This window comes from Apium graveolens, chromosome 4, assembly GCF_009905375.1.
Source record: "Apium graveolens cultivar Ventura chromosome 4, ASM990537v1, whole genome shotgun sequence".
Lineage (NCBI taxonomy): Eukaryota > Viridiplantae > Streptophyta > Magnoliopsida > Apiales > Apiaceae > Apium > Apium graveolens.
In genome coordinates, this window is record NC_133650.1 from 265,788,340 (window position 1) to 265,810,811 (window position 22,472).

Here is a 22,472-nt window from a genome sequence, read left to right on the forward strand (position 1 = left end):
AATCTGTCTATTGGGCTTGATGAAGATGAATGGCTATTGAAGATGCTTCCATGGCTGACATTCTTGTATCCAAGGCATCTATCTTGGTTGCAAGATCAGAACTTTTCCTTAATTGCCTCTTCATGTCAAGCATTGTAGCTTCTGGAAGCTTAGAATCCATCTTGTCTGAAATGGCCTTCTTCGTCTCCTCAATATCACCCTTGATGGTGTTTACATCCCTAGCATGTTGGAAGCCTTGAATTTGTTGAAGTTGCAGAGAGGCTAGATGTGCCTGAAGGAGCTTCTTGGTGCTGGCATTTGTAGTGGTTTGAAGAGCAGTATTTGTCTGATTGATTAGTTGGATTAGGGTTGTCTTGAAGTAGTGCTCATCACAGTGCTTTGAAAATGCCCATGATGGCATACTTGATCTTGAACTGGAACCTACTTCTCCCCCTATATCCATTGCTTCATCTTCACTATCCCCACTTCCATCACCAAAGAAATCAGCTGAACCACCAGTCTCATAATCCACATCACCAGCTGTAGAGGGAAAAGCTATGATGGCATCCTTAGCTCTTAGCATAGAATGTGTGGTATGCACCAGATTGAGCATCATTTCTGTATTGTCATTGCCCTGTTCAGCTAGAAGTTGATAAGCTGGAACAGGGTGAGTAAATGCCTCAGCATCAAGGGAGGTGGAATCTATAACAACTTGAGGTTGCTGAGATAGTCCCTCCCTGTCTGCATCCTGGACATTCATTGACTCACTAGCAATGACATCCATCCTAATAGCTCCAGTACCTGCATTTCTCTCGTTTTCTCTCTTTTGTTGCATCAGGGTCTTACCCTGGCTCCCCACCCTCATACCCTCACCTTCACCATCTAAGGTGGGACTCATCTCACTCTCTTTTTCCAGTCCTGAAGAAATGGACAACATAGTTTCACTCATTTCCTCTCCTTTTTCCTGGGAGCAACCCAGGCTCTCACTCAAAACACTCTTCTCTCTCAATCCTAATAGTGACTATACAACCACTAATTCTTCTGCACTTGAAATAAATGAAGTTTGAGGTGGTGCAGAGACACTCGACGAATAAAGAATATCCATCGGGTTAGTGATTTTGCTAACCGACGGATAACTGCTGTTAAGCTTATCCGTCGGGATACAGTCACTACTCGACAGATGAGCAATATCCATCGAGAGAGTAGAAATGAATGAACTTGGAATAAAAACTATTGTGGACTTTGTGCTGATTGATGATATTTTGGGCAAGATGATTCAACAGTTCCTGAAAGAATTGACAAGTGAGCCAACAAATCATCTAAAAGATGATGCTCACTTACACTAGATTTTGGCTTTAAAGAAGGGGAATCAGGAATTGATGTGTTTATCATATCCACATCCAGAGAGTTTGTGGGTGAGTTTGGTGTTTGAGGTGCTTCTATTACTAGAGATTTTGGCTGTGACTCCACATTTATTGGAGCCACGTCAAACTGAATTTGTGAAGGTGCAGTGACTGTGTCTTTAGCACCAGTTTGCACAGTATGTGTACCCTGTGCATCCCCAAGGGTTTTAGATTTCTTCTTTCTGGCATAAGTTTGGGGTGAGCTTGTGTCCCTAACCCTCTTGACATGTGCTCTTGGTTGAGAGCTTTGTTCAATAGCTACATCCTTTTGGGAGGATGCAGCTAGAAATGAGCTTTTATCCTTTTTAAGCACTATAGTTTGTTGGAAAACTGCAGTGTGGCTAGGCTAGGAACCACTCAACTCTCCATCCTTATCCTTAGGGTTTCTTTTATGTTCACCCCTTCCCTCACCTGCCTTACCCACCTGCACACTCCCCTCTTTGGTTTTGGTGGATTTTGCAACTGGCATCTTTTGAGTGATACGAGAGGGGGTTTTCTTTGATTTGGATTTTGAAATTTTTGCTGGTTTGGTAGCTTGGGTAGGCAACTGTTGGGTCATTGACACAGTTGCCATAGCTACACTGGAACTTAAAGAAACTTGTGAGGTTGGAATAACAGGGATAGATGAACATACCTCACTTACCTGAGGTGATTTCATTGCAGGGAAATAGAACAGTGGCACCTCCTTGTGATGATTGACCCTGTTCAAATCTGCAATGATCCTTCTCTTTTGAACCAACAATCTAATTTGTTGTTAGGGTTCTCAAGCATAATTCTCTCAGAGAGGTGGTTAGCTAACAACATAAAGAATCTAGCATAATACACATTCTTACCTCTCTTATTTAACTCTCCTAGTTTGAATCCCAACTCAAATAAAACAAGGTCACTAAAATTATAGAACCTATTTGTAACTAGCATGTAGAGCATGTTAAGCATGGAGATATTGACTGAATCAAAATTACTGATTTTACCTGAAAAGACCTTTGTCACTACATCACATATAAAACTCCATTCTTTCCTAAGGCCCAATCTCCTAATATCACTTAACTTAGAAGTAGAAAGAGCATAGTTCATGGAATTAAGCATATTGATTATGTCAGTGTCAGTGTGTGGTGAGGTCACAGTGTTATCAGGAATCTTGAAACATGCTTTTATAACATCGCTATTGATACAGAATTCCTTACCTTTAATGGTGAGTGTGATTGTCTTATCTGTTGAGTTGTATGTAGCAGTGGTCCACATCTCTTCAACAACTTCACAAAATATTGTGGGTGATTCCAGCATGGCATAGCTAAGCTTGCAATTCTTCATAAAGTCCATCATCTTGTGATAGTCACCAGATTGATGAATCCCCTTGTTTACTAGTACAGTGAAATTGTTCTTCTCATAAATAAACCCAGTTTGAGACATAATCTTGACAACGGGCGCCATTGTTAGAGAATAAGAGCTTGAAGAGAGAGATAGTAAGTGCTTTGAAAGAGAAAGAAATTTGAGCAGTTGATTTGAGAATGATAAAAGAAAAACAATGGAAATGAAATAAGCTTTTATACTATCTCAAAAATAACTGTTAAAAATAATAAAGTAAAATAAAGTAACCAATGAAAATTGCCTAAAATAGCCGTTTAAAAATTAACTGTACAAATTTCACCCATTATCCGTCGTGTTATGCTTACAAACTGTAAGTATACTCGATGGATAATGTTCAGGGAATTAACAGCTAGGATTAAGACAATTCGACGGATGAGGATAAACTGTTATCCGTCGATTCATAAAATATTCCAGAAAAATAATTGAGTTTTATTAGCAAATAGTATACCGACGGATGATCAAACTCGATGGATAAAGATCATCCGTCGAGATGTAAATTTTGACTTAGCCAAAATTTCATCCAGGACTGAAAAATCAATTAAATTTCTGGCTACATTACAACTTGCAAATTATCTCATAAAGATTTAAGAATAATTGATCATACCTAATTCACTTACCAACCTTGAAAAGGTGGATTCATCCAGTGGTTTGGTAAAAATATATGCAAGCTGCTTCTCACTTGGAATAAAATGTAGTTCCACAGTACCATTCATTACATTTTCCCTTATGAAGTGGTACTTGATGTCTATGTGCTTTGTTCTTGAATGTTGTACTAGATTTTCAGTGATGGCAATTGCACTTGTGTTATCACAGAAAATAGGAATCATTTCAACTTGCAGACCATAATCTAGCAATTGATTTTTCATCCATAAAATCTGTGCACAGCAACTGCCAGCAGCAATGTATTCAGCTTCAGCTATAGAAGTATGAACTGAATTTTGCTTTTTACTGAACCAGGACACAAGCTTGTTTCCTAGAAATTGACAGGTTCCTGTTGTACTTTTTCTATCAATTCTACAACCTACATAATCTGCATCTGAATAACCAGTTAGATCAAAACCAGAATCTCTAGGGTACCAAATGCCAAGTTTTGGTGTTCCCTTGAGATATCTGAAAATTCTCTTAATAGCTACTAAGTGAGATTCTCTAGGATCAGCCTGAAATCTAGCACATAAGCATGTAGCAAACATTATATATGGCCTACTAGCTGTTAAGTACAAAAGCGAGCCAACCATGCCCCTATAACTTGAAATATCCACAGACTTTTCAGTAATGTTTAATTCAAGTTTAGTTGCAGTGGCCATGGGAGTTTTTGCAGATGTGCAATCCATTAGATCAAACTTCTTTAAAAGATCAAAAATATATTTAGTTTGACTAATGAATATTCCATCTCTAACTTACTTAACTTGTAAACCAAGAAAGTAAGTTACTTCTCCCATCATACTCATTTCATACTTACTTTGCATCAATTTGGCAAACTTTTTGCAAAGTTTCTCATCTGTAGAGCCAAAAATAATGTCATCTACAAAAATTTGAACAAGTATACTAGAGCCATTTACATTTCTAAAGAATAAAGTTTTAGCTACAGTACCTCTTGTGAAATGATTTTCCATAAGGAACATTGATAAGGTGTCATACCAGGCTCTAGGTGCTTGCTTCAATCCATAAAGTGCTTTCAAAAGATAATAGACATGTTCTGGAAAATTTGGATCTTCAAAACCAGGAGGTTGACTGACATAGACTTCCTCCTCCAAATCTCCATTCAGAAAGGCACTTTTAACATCCATTTGATAGACCTTGAAATTGGCATGGGCTGCATAGGCTAAGAAGATTCTGATGGCTTCAAGTCTTGCAACAGGGGCAAATGTTTCATCAAAATTTATTCCTTATTGTTGACAATAGCCCTTAGCAACCAATATGGCTTTGTTCCTGACTACTATGCCATTCTCATCCATCTTGTTTCTGAATACCCATTTAGTGTCTATTGGAATCTTTCCTTTAGGCTTGGGTACCAGCTTCCATACATTATTCCTTTCAAATTGGTTTAGCTCCTCCTGCATAGTTAAAATTCAATCAGGATCCAACAAAACTTCTTCTACCTTCTTTGGTTCTTCCTTGGAAAGAAAACTGCTGTGTAGACATTCTTCTTGAGTTGCTCTCCTTGTTTGAACTCTAGAAGAAACATCACCAATTATGAGCTCAAATGGGTGATCTTTTGTCCATTTCCTTTGTTGAGGTATATTAGCTCTAGATGAAGAGGCCTCATTGTTGTCTTGATGTGTGATTGAGTTTTAATTGTTAGAAACTCCCCCTGAGTTTATGGATCTATGATTTGAGAAAGGGGAACTTTCTACAGGTGATCTATTCTGATTTCCAGTTTCTCTTGATAACCCGATGGATGATGAATTTAGAGTACCGACGAATGAAGCTGGTTGTCTCCCGACGGATAAAGCAGATTGTCTCCCAACGGATGAAGCATTATGCAACTCGATAGATGTTGAGTTTTGTGCTTCATTGGTAGTGGATTTTTCTGCATTATCCTTTGGTACTGTTTCTTGATCACTTTCATCATCACTGTCATCACTAACCATCTCCATATTGTCGAATTTGAGGCTCTCATGGTAGTCTCCATCTTGCAGTCCTTCAATCTTTTTATCATCAAACACAACATGTAATTGATTCCACAACAATGTTGGTTCTTAGATTGTAGACTCTATATGCTTTACCAACAGCATATCCAACAAAAATTCCTTCATCTGCTTTAACATCAAACTTCCCATTTTGATCAGTTTGATTTCTTAGAATATAGCATTTGCAGCCAAAGACATGAAGAAAATTTAGAGTTGGCTTCTTGTTCTTGAACAATTGATAGGGAGTCATGCATCTTGCTTGATTAACCAGGGAAATATTCTGAGTGTAGCATGCAGTATTTACAGCTTCAGCCCAGAAATATGTTGGCAGTTTAGATTCTTCAAGAATTGTCCCGGCAGCTTCAATAAGTGATCTGTTCTTCCTTTCCACTACTCCATTCTGTTGTGGAGTTCTTTCTGCTGAAAACTCATGCAGAATTCCGTTTTCTTCACAAAATGCTCGCATGATAGAGTTCTTGAACTCAGTTCCATTGTCACTCCTGATTCTTCTCACTTTGAAGTCAGGATGATTATTGACTTGCCTTATGTGATTGATGATGATTTCACTAGCCTCATCTTTAGACTTTAGAAAATATGTCCAAGAGAACTTTGAAAAATCATCTACAATTACTAGAAAATATCTTTTCCTTGAGATGGACAACACATTGACTGGTCCAAACAAATTCATGTGTAGCAGTTGCAAAGGTTCTTCAATTGTTGAATCAAGTTTCTCTCTGAATGATGCTTTGATATGCTTTCCCTTTTGGTAGGCATCACACAATCCATCCTTAGAAAACTACACTAGAGGAATGCCTCTAACCAGTTCTTTCTTTACTAGCTCATTCATGGTCTTGAATTTTAGATGGGATAGCTTCCTGTGCCATAGCCAACTTTCATCCTGACTTGCTTTACTGAGAAGACAAGTAACAGATTCTGTATTAGATGAGTTGAAATCAGCTAGGTACACATTTCCTTTCCTCACACCAGTGAGAACCACTTTGTTGCTCCTTTTGTTAGTCACAACACAGGCTTTTAAGTTGAAGGTTACTGAATTGCCTTAATCACAAAGCTGGCTGATACTCAACAAGTTGTGTTTGAGACCATCCACTAAGGCAACCTCCTCAATGATGACATTGTCCTTTGAAATCAATCCATATCCCACAATATAACCCTTGTTGTCATCTCCAAAAGTAATACTCGGGCCAGCTCTCTCCTTGAACTCTGTGGGTAGGGTAGAATCACCAGTCATGTGTCTTGAACAACCACTATCCAAGTACCAAAGATTCTTTCTGTTTCCCTGCACACATCAAAATCAAATCAAGTTGATTTTGGTACCCATGTTTCCTTGGGTCCTGTCTTGTTAGCTTTCTTTTTCTGTTCTTAGGCTTTATCTTATTTGACTTGGAGATATCAGATTCATCCTTAGTCATTTGAATTGGACCTTTAAAACCATTCATTGTAACGAAATTATCATGCATATTATAATTAACAGGGAATGGCATGCTACTAGTGAACATGTTATTCCAGTAAGGCATGCTAAATGGCATTTGTGGTATACTAAATGCAGCATAATAAGGATTAGGTGCAAATGGCATATTAGCAAACTGTGCATTCATATTATGTGTAGGCATAGCATTCATAGGCATGGGAGACATGACATTCATGTTGGGAGAGTGAGGTGGCACATACATGGAAGTAAGCATGGCAGATTTGCAATTAACAGAAAAATGATTTGCACTACCACACTTGACACAGATTTTTCTTGGAGCATATTTATTAGGTGTGTAGTTATTGTGTTTGTTAATTCCTACTTTACCATTTCTATTATTTTTCTTTTTAGCCTCTGTTTTAACCTCAATCTTTTCAAGTCTATCACTTAATTGTTTGACAGTCATGTGACCAACATTAGCCTTTTTCCCTTTCTTAACTTGACTCGATTCTCCTGGAATAAAGTTCTTGGAAACTGATCCATACTTTTCATTCAAGTTAACAAGTTTGTCTTTACTGATAGGCTTGCTTACAGTCGACGGATAAGGATTTGCATCAGTCAACGAATAACCCTTTTTGTTATCCGACGGATGACCCTCATCATCCGTCGAGTCTACATCTGCTGGCACTCCATCCATCAAATTTGGTTCTAGTTTCTCCTTGTTCCTTTTCCAGGCTGCATCACAAAAGGACTCGATTTCTTGAACTTTGGTGATTTGAGCATGAACATCTCTAGATGTTTTCCATGCCTTAATCACCTCTTGTTCACGCTCGAGCTGCTTCTTCAAAATTTCTTCTTTCTTCAAGGACTCAGTTAATTCCTCCTTGGCAATCTTACACTAATTTCTTAAATTTTCAAAATCAATGAACTGAGACTCTAGCACATTATTTCTCTCACTTAAAAACGAATTATTTTCTTTGATTTTAGCATTTTCTTTAGTAAGAGACTTAAGTGTAACACGCAAATGATATAACTCTGTAGACATGTCATTTATAGCATCATTACACTCAGCTTTAGATAAATGTCAAGGTTTGTAGTAATTACCTGATTACTTAAAGAACTTGTTTCTTTTTCATCAAACTTGGCCATTAGGGCTAGATTGACATAGCTGACATCTTCATCTTCATCCAGACCATCTGCTGCCCAGTCGTTTTCTTGTGTAATGAAAGCCGTTTCCTTTTGTTTGAGCAGCTCAAAGTATTTTTGCTTATAATCCACAGGCTCAAACTTTTTCTTGCTGGAATCTGACTTTCTACACTCACTGGCAAAGTGCCCTGCCAAGCCATATTTGAAATATTTGAATTTTGATTTATCCACCATGTTTCTATTTGGCTTGGCTGCTCCAAAGTTCTTTTTGAACTTGAGCTTGGCAAATCTTCTAGAAAGAAATGCTAAATGTTCATCAATGTCTTCCATGTCATCTGAGCTCAAAGAATCTTCATTTTCTACTGCAAGCCCCTTGCCCTTGTTTTCATAGACCCTTGAAGTTGATTCAACAGCTTCCATCTTCATCTCCTTTTCCTTTTCTAACTTAGCAACTAGTGCAATGGACCCTCCTTTTTTCTTTCCTCTCTCCATCCTCTCATCTTGCTCTATTTTAAGCTCATATTTTTCAGGATGCCATACAGTCTCTCCAAAGTAAACTCCTTATAATCTTGTGAGTTTCTCAATGAGACTGTCATTGGTTTCCATTCCTTTGGAAGAGATCTAAGGAATTTCAAATTGGAGTCTTTTGTCTGATAGACCCTTCCATGCAACTTTAGTGCATTTAGTAGTTTTTGAAACCTACTAAAGATGTCAGTGAGAGACTCACTTTCTTCATTATGAAAATGCTCATATTGCTGAATCAGTAGCTGCATCTTTTTTTCTCTGACTTGTTCAGTGCCATCACAGATAATCTGTATAGTGTCCCAAACATCCTTGGCAGTTTTGCAATTGATGATGTTGTCAAACATATCACCATCAACTCCATTGAACAGGATATTCATGGCTTTCTTATCTTTCCTGACTTGTTCAATATCAGGATCAGACCATTCATGCCTTGGTTTGGGGACAGATGGCTCATTTCCATTTGCAGCTCTCATAGGTACATGAGGACCTCTTTCTATACAGTCTACATAGGCCTCATCTTGAGAGAGTAGATGAAGATGCGTCTTTACCTTCCAATGATGGTAATTATCTTTTCCAGAAAAGGGATCTTTACTCCAACATCCTTCTTGTTCATCTTGCTGTGTTGTTTTGATCTTTAAACTCTTTGTTCTTCAAAAGCTTGCTCTGATACCAATTGTTAGTCCCTTAACAATATAACAAGAATTACCAAAGGGGGTTAAATGGAATTCTTGAAACTTTTTCTTGAATAAAAATTGTTCTAACTCAATTATATATATCAGTGTGAATTTATTAGCAGAATGCGGAATAATCACTTGAAATGAATCAAATCATAAGTAATTAAAACAAGAGTCTTTAAAAACTTTCTGGTGGATTTGAATGATTCCACCAGAGATATATAATATATATCGAGAGAACTTTGTGTGCAAAAAGCTCACAGCTGCTTACAAATGAACAACTAAGAATACAGAGAAATACTGAGAATTCAGCTTACAAATGTTTCTCTCTTGGTTGCTTTGTTTCTTAGTTGATTATTTGTTCTATTTGCTGCTTTTTGGTTTATATATCACCAAGATTACAAAGCAATAAGACAAGATAATAAAACAAAAACTATCGAATCTATTACAATGCTACTTCATTACTCTATTCCACTATCTTTGAATATCTTCATAATAGCATGGAAATGGCAATGCTTCTTTGTTCTCGAAAACCCAGTTGAATAGGCTACCACATTCTATTTACATACACTCGACGCATGTGACTGTGTTGTCACTGTCAACAGATAATTGAATTCTTTATCCGTCGGGTTCATGATCATCCGTCGAGTTAGTGATCATCCGTCGGGTTGTTGATCATCCGTCGAATTTATTGTTGTTTATCCGTCGGGTAGCAATCAGGCACTAGACTTCATTTCATTTATGCAGAATTACAAGACATCATCTATGTACAATTAATCAACCTATTCTGTATTTCTAGTTAAAGTCAACATGACTTAAGTACTACTACAGATTCTAAACAATGTGTATGCAGAAATGTGCTACAGACTTATTGTTACATAAGCTACTCACTCGATAGATAATAAATCATCATCCGTCGGGACTATAATCCTTATCCATCGAGTGCTACATTTTCACTAAGTAAAATCTACCAAGGTTTTTTGTTAAAGAAATCATCAAGTTTACAACATATACACAACAGGATATATTCTAGAATTTAATGTCCATAACAATTTCAACTCAATAAAATGGAGTATACTTACATGTGTATTACTGAATGCAGGTTGGTCGTTATTCGGGAATCAATATAAAATCAACAAACCGTTAAGGACGATTTCACAAAATACTGGCCATGAAAAATCCTTGGATATCAATATAAAAGAATATATGTTGCCACCTTTGTCGAGGATGAAGACCACACTAATGGTGATCGAGAGCAACATGAAATTATATTTGAAGATGATTGATTAAGAATTTGGTCCATGTATAATTTAGTTAAATCGCACTTAGACTTGTTATTTTTCTTGAACTTTATTATTTCACTTTAACTTAGTTTATGTGATAATGTTAGAACATCAGTAAAAATATACTATATGTTGGATTGTGTTGTGGATATACCAATTAAATTTGGTGGCTTTTAATGAAATCTAAAGGTCATGCCCATTTTTCCTAAAAAAATTGTGTTGCAGTAGAGGGTAAAATGGTTGCCATAGACTTCATATTTATCAATAAAATATGTTGCAATTAACTCAAAATATGTTGCAATTAACTCGAAATATGTTGCTAAAGTTCATGTAATGCAACACTTGTCATAAAAAAAAGGTTGCAAAACAATGTTGCGATAGGAAGCGTCATGTATTGCAATGCTATTATATACGTTGCTATAAATGTAAGAACGTTGCTATAAACCGAATTTGTAACTTCTTTACTCTGTTGCAATATGGTCCCAAATTCGTTACCATAAGCCCTTATGGCAACGAGACCAAATGTTACGCCTAATTTTTCAAAATACGTTGCCATAAACCCTATTGTAATGGATTTGTGCCATATAGCAACACTTTTTTAGGGTTGCTATAGGCAATCTATGGTATAGTGAAGGTTTTCACTAAATTCCTAAAGATTGGATGTTGCGTAAGAGGCTATCGAGGCTAGTTCAGCTAAATAAGAGGCTAGCGGGGCTAGTCGAATATTAGAGGTCAATATAGCGCCCAGGTACCTTATGACCGGAATAGAGGTGAGTACGGGCTGATCACCCGCATTATCTTTTAAAGATGGATATTCCAATCGAAGATACTAATGTTATTAAAATTGAAAATAAAGGTTTATTCGTGCTCTAATCACTATTTCTATATCGCATCTTGATTTGAAGTATTAAAACAAGTAAGTTTGAAGCTTTCCAAAATTTTAATAAAACCAATTCGCAAAATGGTTGCTCGTTTAAATAATGAACCATTCAGAACCATAACCTTGATCCCTTGAAACCCTGTTACAGAGATATATTTTATTATTGTTAAGTTACTACTACGTTTGATATCTAGAACTATTTTATTAGTTACTTGCTGAGCCCTATAGCTCATATTATTTGTGTTGATCTAACCTTGGCAGTTAAGTAAGAAGATGGCTAGACTTAGATGCACTGCTCGTCAGAGTGTTCCTAGCGGTCTCTTTTGCGCTGTTAGATCCATGTGCCAGATCAGGTAGAAGTTGGTGTAAGGAATCGTCAGTTGACTTTTGGAAATGTAATATTTTGTGATCAAATTTAACTGGGTTATCTGACAATTCCACGTCAAAGTTGTAAATTTTAATATTTTATAAAGGGTTGTATAATATTTATTATTTTAGTTGGTAGATGTAATCTTGTATCATACTTTATCTTGTGTCAGTACTTGTAGCTTTTCAGGGTTTATTTTATTGATAATATTGTACTTGAGTTCTTATAACGGTGTTGTGAGTTCTAATTCCTAACCCCGAGTTTGAGGGTTTCACAGTAACCGTAACCGTTAGTTCAAAACCATAGGGTTAGATGGTTTTCGTTTAAACTATTAGGATAAATATGTGCATATATGTATCAGGTAAAAAATTTAATAAATTAATAAATCATCAATTAAAGAAGTTAATTATGTAATAATTTGGAGTTTTAACTCTAATATTTAACATCCAAGTGTACTTAACATAATATGAATTTAACTACTTATAAATATCAATAATTCATGTAATATATGTATCCTTAAAATATATTATTAAAAAATTTTAGTATATTCAGTTGGTTTAAATATAACGAGTGGTATAAAAGATAAATTCGAACCAAACCGTTATTTTTTGGGTTATGGAAAAACGAAATCATAACCGATCTAAATCATTACAAAATATAAAATTTCGGTTTGGACGGTATGGAACAGTTGGTTTGGGCGGTTATGGAAATTTTTGCTCACCCCTACTCTGATGTGTGGATTCTTGACTCTGGAGCGTTGTGCCATATATGTCCGCACAGGGAGTGGTTCACAAGCTACGAGCAGTAGAAGGTGGAAAATTTTTTATGGCCAACAATTTTGTTTGTGAGACGGTTGGAATAAGCTCGGTTAAACTTCAAACACATTATAGTAATTTCTGCACATTGAATGATGTTAGGCATATCCCACTTATGATGAAGAAGCTGATATCTCTGTGTATGTTAGAAAACAAGGTTTTCTGCTTTAAAGGTGAATGTGGAGTTCTACATGTTTACAAGGGTTCTGATGTGGTTCAGAAAGTTGTTAAATGTGGTACCTTGTATCTTCTTCAAGTATCCACGTTAGCAGGTTTTGTTGTTGTTGCGTCCTAGAAGATTGAAAAGGAAAACATGACAAGGTTGTGGCACATGAGACTCAGTCATAGGAGTGAAAGGGGGATGCAAATCCTGTCAAAAACTAATCTTCTTTATGGTCATAAGGTCTCAGGTCTTGAGTTTTGTGAATATCATATTTGTGGAAAGTTACATCGCAACAAGTTTCCTAAAGCAACACACAGAACAAAATGCACACTTGATTACATCGATTCTGATTGTTGGGGTCCTTCCCGGGTGGGTCTTTAGGGGGTCACATATATTTTGTATCAATGATTGATGTTTTCTCACGAATGAATTGGGTGTTAATCATAAAGCATAAAAGTGAAGACTTTAAGATTTTTAGGCAGTGGAAGATGCTAGTGGAGAATCAAACAGGGAAGAAGATTAAGAGGTTGAGAACAAATAATGGCCTATAATTTTACTCGTCTAAGTTTATTGAATTTTGAAAAAATGGGGGGATTTCTAGGCATCATACAATCACGGATACATCGCAACAAAATGATGTAGCAGAATGTATTGTTAGAAGAAATTGATGATATAAGTATTTAAACTATCATAGTTTATTGATCATCATTTGATATCAGTATTTGACAATAATGATGTCATCAACATTTACCATCAGTATTTTCTGATTAACTTTTGTCATCAGGATTTTTGTATATCAGTATATGTCGAGCTGGAAATCAGGAGATATCAAAGGAGTATATATTTGCAGAATATATGTCGGCGTAGGACTTTATGTTATTCCCTAACAATACGATAAGAATTACAGAAGGGGGGGTTGAATGTAATTCTGGCTTCTTTTCTTGATTTTAAAAATGTTCTAATTTAATACATATAACAGTGTGTGATTTGCTAAAATGCGGAATAGAAAGATAATTGAAATCAAAATACTAAGTAATAAAACACAAGGCTTTAAAACTTTCTGGTGGATTTGAATGTATATATATATATATATATATATATATATATCAGAATGAGAACTCTGTGAAGCTTTGAATAGCTCACAGCTACTTTACAAGTTGAACAAACAAACTACAGAGAAATTCTTGCAGAATACAGCTTGATATGTTTCTCTGAAAATAAATTTGCTTAGTTGTTAATTGTTCAACTTGATACTCTTGGTTTATATATCACCATTTTACATGATAGTAAGACAAGATAATAAAATAAAATATATCTAGCCTAACTCCATGCTAGTTCAGTACTCTATTCCAGCATCCTTGAATATCTTCACATTTGCATGTAAATGGTAATGCTTCTTTGTTCTCAAAATCTTGCTTAACAGGCTGCCATATTCCTTTTGCGAACACACAATACATATGACTGTGTTGTCACTGTCAACAACTATTTTGAATTTGATCATCCGTCGGGACTATGTTGGTCATCCGTCGGGACTATGTTGGTCATCCGTTGAGACTATGTTGGTCATCCGTCGGGAGTCTTGTAGATCATCTGTCAGGAGTCTATCTGCCCCTTGACTCTATTTCACTTATACAGAATTACAAGACATCTCATATTTATAATTAGTCAACCTATTCTGCATATCAATCTAGTAGTCAACATGACTAAGAGAACCCTACACAATCTACCAGACTAAAACATGTTGTTTGCAGAAATGAGCTACAATACTTATTTGTTACATAAGCTACACTCTCGATGGATGTCAAATTGTCATCCGTCGGGACTATAAAGTTCATCCATCGGGACTATATTAGATCATCCGTCGAGAGTTACAAATTTCACTAAGTTAAATCTACTAAGGTGTTTTGTTTAACTTATCATCAAGTTCACAACATATTCCTAACAATCTCCCCCAATTTATGTCTACTGGAATTGTAACCATAAATTAAGAGAAACTGGATGATAACAAAACACCCTAAAATACAGATCAAAATGTAGTATATAAAACTGATAAGTGCTACATATTTATTGAAAATTGAACAAAGCAAAGTGTACAAAGAGTTGTGCTATTAAAAAAAGTGTTGGTGAAAAAAGTATGATTGTTTGATAATATTTTTACTTTGTATATTTTCTGATGTAAAAAATTATAAAATATAATGCTTTTGATGAGGTTTGATGGTAAAATCAGCATATGCTTCGTGTAAAAACTGAAAAACAGTTTTTTCAAAAGCATGGGGCTTTACTTTTCTAACAGCAGCTTTACACCAAAAACACTTTAACAGCTTTTTAATTTTCACCAAACAAATTTTTAGTTGATTATTAACAAAAAGTTGTTATTGCTGAACACATTCGAAGAAATAAGTGTAGAGTATTCGTATATATATCATTATAAGATAAATACTAGTATTTGATTATGATGTAAATTTTAACACTAAAATTTATACTTGAAAGTTGGTCAAGTAAAATATATATGCAAATAAACTTTATGTTTAGTTATTAAACTCATCTTTTCTCAATTCATTTTTTAAGAATTTAAGCTCAATATGATCCAGACAAAACTGGACTCGATTTGTTGGACGTTTGTTGCTCTAGCTCCTCGGAAATCGTAAGATAAGCACACATGACCTATATAATATACACAATATTTTTATGAGCTAAATTATATAATGACATTTACACAACTATTTCTCCTCATAAAAAAAGTGAGAAAAATAAATTTTCTAAAAAAATATTTGTAATTATTTCAATTCCTTGAAATTTATTGTAAAATATCATTTGCAATTAAATAGTATTGTCTTACTGGGATAAATCTATTTTTCCTCATTTAAGAATTTTTAATTATAGCAAAAGAACTATATTATTAAAAAATAAAATAAAAATTCTCAAAAATATTATTATAACATTTTTTACTTATATTATTATTATTATTATGATTATTATTATTATTATTATTATTATTATTATTATTATTATTATCATCATCATCATCATCAAAAGAGCAATTTTTCTGAAAATTTTGTCATATCACTAATATATACAGGTTTGACATCCGTACAGTTGGATCATTCATTAATATTTTTAAAAAAATAGAAACATCGTAATGGGACTAAACATTGGTAAGAATTACTAGTCAAATCACTGGTTGACCATTCAAATAGCAAACAATAAATTTATTTTTTTCATGAAAATTTTGTCATATCACTAATATATGGAGGTCTTGACATCCGAAGAAATAAGTGTAGTCGTATGTATATCATTAAAATAAATACTACTATTTGATTATGATGTAAATTTTAACACTATAATTTATACTTGAAAGTTGGTCAAGTAAAATATATATGCAAATTAACTTTATGTTTAGTTATTAAACTCATCTTTCCTCCATTCATTTTTTAAGAATTTAAGCTCAATATGATCCAAAAGAACTTGACTCGATTTGTTGGCTGTTTGCCGCTATAACTCCTCGTAAATTGTAAGATAAGCACACATGACCTATATAATATACACAATATTTTTATGAGCTAAATTATATAATGACATTTGCACGACTATTTCTGCATATAAAAAAAGTGAGAAAAATATATTTTCTAAAAAAAATATTTGTAGTTATTCCAATTCCTTGAAAATTATTGTAAAATATCATTTGCAATTAAACAGTATTGTCTTACTAGGATAAATCTATTTTTCCTCATTTAAGAATTTTTAATTATAGCAAAAGAACTATATTATTAAAAAATAAAATAAAAATTCTCAAAAATATTATTATAACATTTTTTACTTATATTATTATTATTATTATGATTATTATTATTATTATTATTATTATTATTATTATTATTATTATTATCATCATCATCATCAAAAGAGCAATTTTTCTGAAAATTTTGTCATATCACTAATATATACAGGTTTGACATCCGTACAGTTGGATCATTCATTAATATTTTTAAAAAAATAGAAACATCGTAATGGGACTAAACATTGGTAAGAATTACTAGTCAAATCACTGGTTGACCATTCAAATAGCAAACAATAAATTTATTTTTTTTATGAAAATTTTGTCATATCACTAATATATGGAGGTCTTGACATCCGAAGAAATAAGTGTAGTCGTATGTATATCATTAAAATAAATACTACTATTTGATTATGATGTAAATTTTAACACTATAATTTATACTTGAAAGTTGGTCAAGTAAAATATATATGCAAATTAACTTTATGTTTAGTTATTAAACTCATCTTTCCTCCATTCATTTTTTAAGAATTTAAGCTCAATATGATCCAAAAGAACTTGACTCGATTTGTTGGCTGTTTGCCGCTATAACTCCTCGTAAATTGTAAGATAAGCACACATGACCTATATAATATACACAATATTTTTATGAGCTAAATTATATAATGACATTTGCACGACTATTTCTGCATATAAAAAAAGTGAGAAAAATATATTTTCTAAAAAAAATATTTGTAGTTATTCCAATTCCTTGAAAATTATTGTAAAATATCATTTGCAATTAAACAGTATTGTCTTACTAGGATAAATCTATTTTTCCTCATTTAAGAATTTTTAATTATAGCAAAAGAACTATATTATTAAAAAGTAAAAAATATATTTCTCAAAAATATTATGATAACATTTTTTACTTATATTATTATTATTATTATTATTATTATTATTATTATTATTATTATTGCTATTGTTATTATCAAAAGAGCAACAAACATAGACCTCTCAAAGATTTTTTACTCCTGATGAATGAGGGACTCGGATTCTCGGAACATTCATAAAAACTTGGTGCCAAAGTAATTAACATACCCTATGCCCTATACTATATAAGAAACTCAAAGTTTACCATAAAAAAACTATTCCTCTCTCAACAAACAACATACAGTATCGGATCATTATGGCATCAAAGTGGGTTCGAACTAAGTTCTTGGGACAAGGATCATACGGCTCCGTCTTCCGAGCAGAATGTGCATCACCGTCTCTAGGTTACGCTTATTATTTACCTAAAACTGTGGCTATAAAATCTGCTCCTGAAACTTGTTCGTGGTCTCTGCGGATGGAGAAAGCTATCTTGCATGAACTTAGAGGATGTAAAGAGATCGTTGGTTGTTTTGCGGATGAGGATTTCAAGACTACTAGTGCAGATGGTAATAAGTGTTACAATCTTGTATTGGAGTATGCTGACAGAGGAACCTTGGAACAGCTGATCAAGTCAAAAGGCGGATGGATCCCGGAATACGAAGCTAGTTCGTATGCATTGATGTTGCTGAGGGGACTCTCTTGGGTACATGGACAAGGCTACGTTCACTGTGATATGAAGCCTGCTAACGTTCTTGTTTTTAATGTTCCTTCTGATGAATGTAAGGGGGTTGTTAAGTACAATCTTAAAATAGCGGATTTTGGATTGGCCAAAAAGCGTGGAGAAAAAAGTTCTGGGGCAGGGCAGGAGTACAAGTATCGAGGAACTTTGCCGTATAATTCCCCCGAATCTGTAGTGTTTGGGGTGCATGAAGCACCAATGGACATATGGTCAGTTGGTTGCATTGTGTTGGAGATGCTTTTAGGAGAGGGGGGCTTATGGAAAAATTATCTTGATGAGGATGCACAATCTTTAGCGGAGATGATTGCTAATTACGAAGATGACAGATTAAAATATTTGTTGCCGGAGCTGGACAACTTGTCAGTTTTTGCAAAGGATTTTGTGAAAAGATGTTTAACAAAAAGGGTTGAAGACAGATGGACTGCAGATGAACTTGTGACGCACCCCTTCATTACACACAATCAGAGTCTGCTGAAGAAGTTTGAAGCGCAGTTGGCCTACAAGAAATTGATGCAGTTTCGAGCTAATACTCCTTTCAATCCTTCATTCGGACCATCCCAGGTCTCTTTGGGAGTTTATTAGTTCAGTGTTAGCAGAACTAGTTACTTAATTTACTTTACTTGATATTTGTCTGCACTAATGTTGTTCTTGTTCTAATTTGCAAGTTAATGTTAGAACTTGTGTTATTGTAAACCTTTAAGTTTTCTGCTAATACAATGTACTCATGTTATGGTTATGATTTCAGTTCAAGAATATAATAGTTGAGTTTACGTATTGATACATGGTCAGCATAGTTTACCTATTTTACTCTAAAAATTGAACTATGCGATCTTAAAATGCTTCAAGTCGGCTTTTTTTTCAAAACTTTATCCAGATTGATTCTATGTAATTAATGTCGAGCGAGACAGGCCGTGATTACGAAATAATAAGCATGAAAACTTTGGTTCCAAATACTAAGCACAAAACATTTATGTTATCGGTGTTCAAAAATTGAAAAAATGCTTGATATTATTACAAACATGCCCATGAAACCTGATATGGAGAAGTATCCTTGATGCCTGTTCCAAGAAAAATGGAGGTCTAGAGCTAAGTGAAGAAGTGGCAAGGCAGATATTTCAATCTAAACGTGTTGATTGTAGTTGTGCATATGTGCTTCTTTCAAGTGTCTATGCAGTAGCTAATTGGTGGAATGAGGTTCTTTTGATAAGAAACTGGATGACTGATTAGGGAATCAAGAAAGAGCCTGGTTGTTGCTCAATACAGATGTATGGTGTTTCATACGAGTTCTTTGTTGGAGACACATCTCACATAGGTACTAAAGAAATATACAAATTGCTTGATATCATAGACAAAGGAGCGGAGGCAATAGGGTATGCCCTGATGTTTCACAAGCACCAATGATAGATGAAGAGGAATTGAAGAAGAATTTGTCGATGACAAAATAAGACTAGCCATTGCTTATGGGCTCTTAAAATTGTCACCAAAAGTGCCAATACGTGTGTTTAAGAAGCTTAGAGTCTGCAATGATTGTCACAACATAACCAAGCTAATTTCTAAAAGTTATAACTAATGTGGATATAATTGTCAGAGAGCGTGCTCGATTTCATCATTTTAGAGATGGATCATTCCCATGTACGGACTATTGGTGATGAACTGTAGTTCTATGTTGCAGTTATCAAAACTTGTCGCTTGTAGCTGAATTAGAGGTAAGCCTAAACTAATAATAATTACAAGCAGGAGATTGAGGTCACCAACCAACTAAACAAAGTGACAAGTACTACACTTTTGTTCAAAATGCAACAAGAAACATACAAAGCTATTACCGTTATTTGATCTTTTAGCGTTCGTCATTGGAAGTTATTATCTTGTACATCGAAAAAGATTAGCAGATGAAAGCCTCTGAACATCATCCTCCTTTTTCAGTGGGGAGGAGTAGCCTGCTGTAAATTGTAGAGGACAAGGCTTCCACTCGTCTTAAAACAAGTTATTGGGAGAGATGGTGACTATTAGATGGATGGTAAACAACATTTTTGCCCGGAGTTAGTAGTCAAAGTTCTCTGGAGATATATATAGCTGAAGCCAGTGGTTGATTAGCAACTTAATGTTAGAAGTTGTTCTTGTTATAATTCCAACTTAATTTTAGAACTTGTGTAACTGTAAACCTTTAAGTTTTCTGCTATTGCAATGTACTCATGTTATGGTTATGATTTGTGAGCCAATGAATGTTCATGGTGAGATCTGTTACAATTTTGTCTATGTTTTATTAAGTATGAAAGTTGACATGTCCGAATAGTATGTTTGTTATAACTAATGTGGATATGTGGTTGTTTCAAGAGTCTATGCAGTAGCTAGTGGGTGGAATGAGGTTGGTTTGATAAGAAAATGGATGACTGATAAGGGAGTCAAGAAAGAGCCTGGTTGTTACTCAATAGAGATGTATGATGTTTTACACGAGTTCTTTGCTGGAAACACATCTCACTCAAGTACTAAAGAAATATACAAACTTCTTGATGTCATAGCCAAACGACTGGAGGCAATAGGGTTTTTATAACTGTGATTTGCATCTTTAATTTAATTTTCTTATGTCCCTGATGTTTCACAAGCACCAATGGTAGATGAAGAGGAACTTGTAGATGCCAAAAGACATTCACTTAGGCTGCACAGTAAAAGACTAGCTATTGCTTATAATTTTGACACAAAAATACTAATTCTAGCCTAATGCACCTCTTAGATTAAGAAATCCTCTTAATACTTCAGCTTAGTTTAAGGCACAACATTACACGAAAAAATAATCTCAAGTATTTAATAAAATCTTGATAAGCATGAAAGCTCACAACAAAATTCAGAGTCACATTATCCGTGCAAAAAATTCAGGAACCATGATAACGAGTTTGTAAACTGAGTTATTTGTGATTAAGAATTCGTAAACAACATTTTTGAGTTATTTGAGCCATAGTTCGTGAGTTGTTTGTGAACATTTTCAAGAATAACATTTTTCTTAATGTGTCAATACATGTACAAAAATTTTGACTAGCTAAAAGTTCGAACCGGAGTTCGAGTTCGATATATTTTTAACAAGCTGAAACATGAGCACTTAAGAGTTCAACTCGGTTCGGCTCATTATCTATTTAAACAAGTCCAGATTAGAGTAATTTCTTTGTTTCAAATTAACATTTATCCAAAAGAATTTTACCAAACAAAGACAAGTAATTTAAAATCCAGAAATTTATAATAATATTTTCCCCTGTTGTAATCATTATAGTTATCATTTATTATTAAATTTATGTGATTTTTCTTCTTAATTTTTTTGTCCTGCTAGTTTGTTCAATTTTTAGTAGAGACATAAAAAATAGCATTAGAAAGACAGACAGAAATGATGGGGGGAACAAGTTACCGTTGAAGCTGTGGGTCCACATCATTCCGTTTAGTCGTTTGCTAGCTCTCTTGTCTATACTAATACTACTGTCTTGAATATAAATAGTTAGTTAAATAAACACACATATTTATCAATCTCAGTAAAGAAAAAACAAGGAAGAGGCTCCTTCATCTGTGCAGGAAATGTTGGATTTAGATGGCGAAGCAAACGAGGATGATGTTCTTTATCAGCAGCTGCCGTCTTCTTCTCTTTCTCGCATCCCGCATGTTGATTACAGGTTCATTACACACTCGCAACTATTTATGTCTTGTTAGTTTCAATGTAACTAAATTTAAGTTGGAGTATAGCGGATTTCTCTCTCGTTTTCTTTTCAAAACAAAAATTCTACTTGTTCTTTTTAAACCGAAACTGATCACTCGTATCAAACTTGCTTTCTTGCTTATTTTTAAATTGTACTGAAGAATCACATTATCGCGTTTTTGTATATGCAGCTGTGGTTCTTGTGGATACGAACTAAACCTTAATTCTTGCAATCGCAATGCTTCCATCACTGGATCTCAATACGCAAAGTCAATCAAAAGACGCACCATTTCATTCTATTCAGTTGACGAGAGTAAATTCATACAGATCGATCAGCTTCGTTGCAAGCCTTACTTGACATCCAAGCGTTCATGGGGCTTGTTTCGACGAAGAACCAAACTGCTTTGCGGGAAATGCAGAAAGTTGATTGGAGTTTCGTACAATGAAAATGGTAAGAGTCCTGGAAGCTCATTAAGATCATACGATTCAACACCCTGGGATGGGATGTCTGGTAATACAACATACGACATTAAAATAACTTCCTTGCAACCTTCAAAATTGTTCGAGAAATCTGCCTCAGCTTCTTTTGTTTGACAAATCTCATTAATTTCAAATACATACAAATAAATGAACTATGGTTTGAAACTTGAAAGCATTGTTTTTTTGTAGTCATTGAATCTTTGTAATGAAAGTGTTACGTTCTGAATATTATTCTGTATATTTCTCTAAAAGCTTTACTATAAACTTAGTTGTTTTTTATTATGG

At 34.4% G+C, this 22,472-nt stretch overlaps 1 protein-coding gene and 1 long non-coding RNA gene across 2 annotated transcripts; both read left to right on the forward strand.

Annotated features, from left to right (window-relative positions):
• The first annotated feature begins 17,589 nt into the window (after window positions 1-17,589).
• Window positions 17,590-18,732, forward strand: LOC141717124 (mitogen-activated protein kinase kinase kinase 20-like). Its single transcript, XM_074519234.1, has one exon. The coding sequence runs from the start codon at window positions 17,609-17,611 to the stop codon at window positions 18,611-18,613; it is 1,005 nt and encodes a 334-aa protein (XP_074375335.1). The 5' UTR covers window positions 17,590-17,608; the 3' UTR covers window positions 18,614-18,732.
• A 2,793-nt stretch (window positions 18,733-21,525) lies between these two features.
• LOC141720931 (uncharacterized) lies at window positions 21,526-22,425 on the forward strand. The gene is made up of 2 exons (XR_012574607.1): window positions 21,526-21,684; window positions 21,899-22,425. It is a non-coding gene; the product is annotated as an uncharacterized LOC141720931 (long non-coding RNA).
• The last annotated feature ends 47 nt before the right edge of the window (window positions 22,426-22,472 follow it).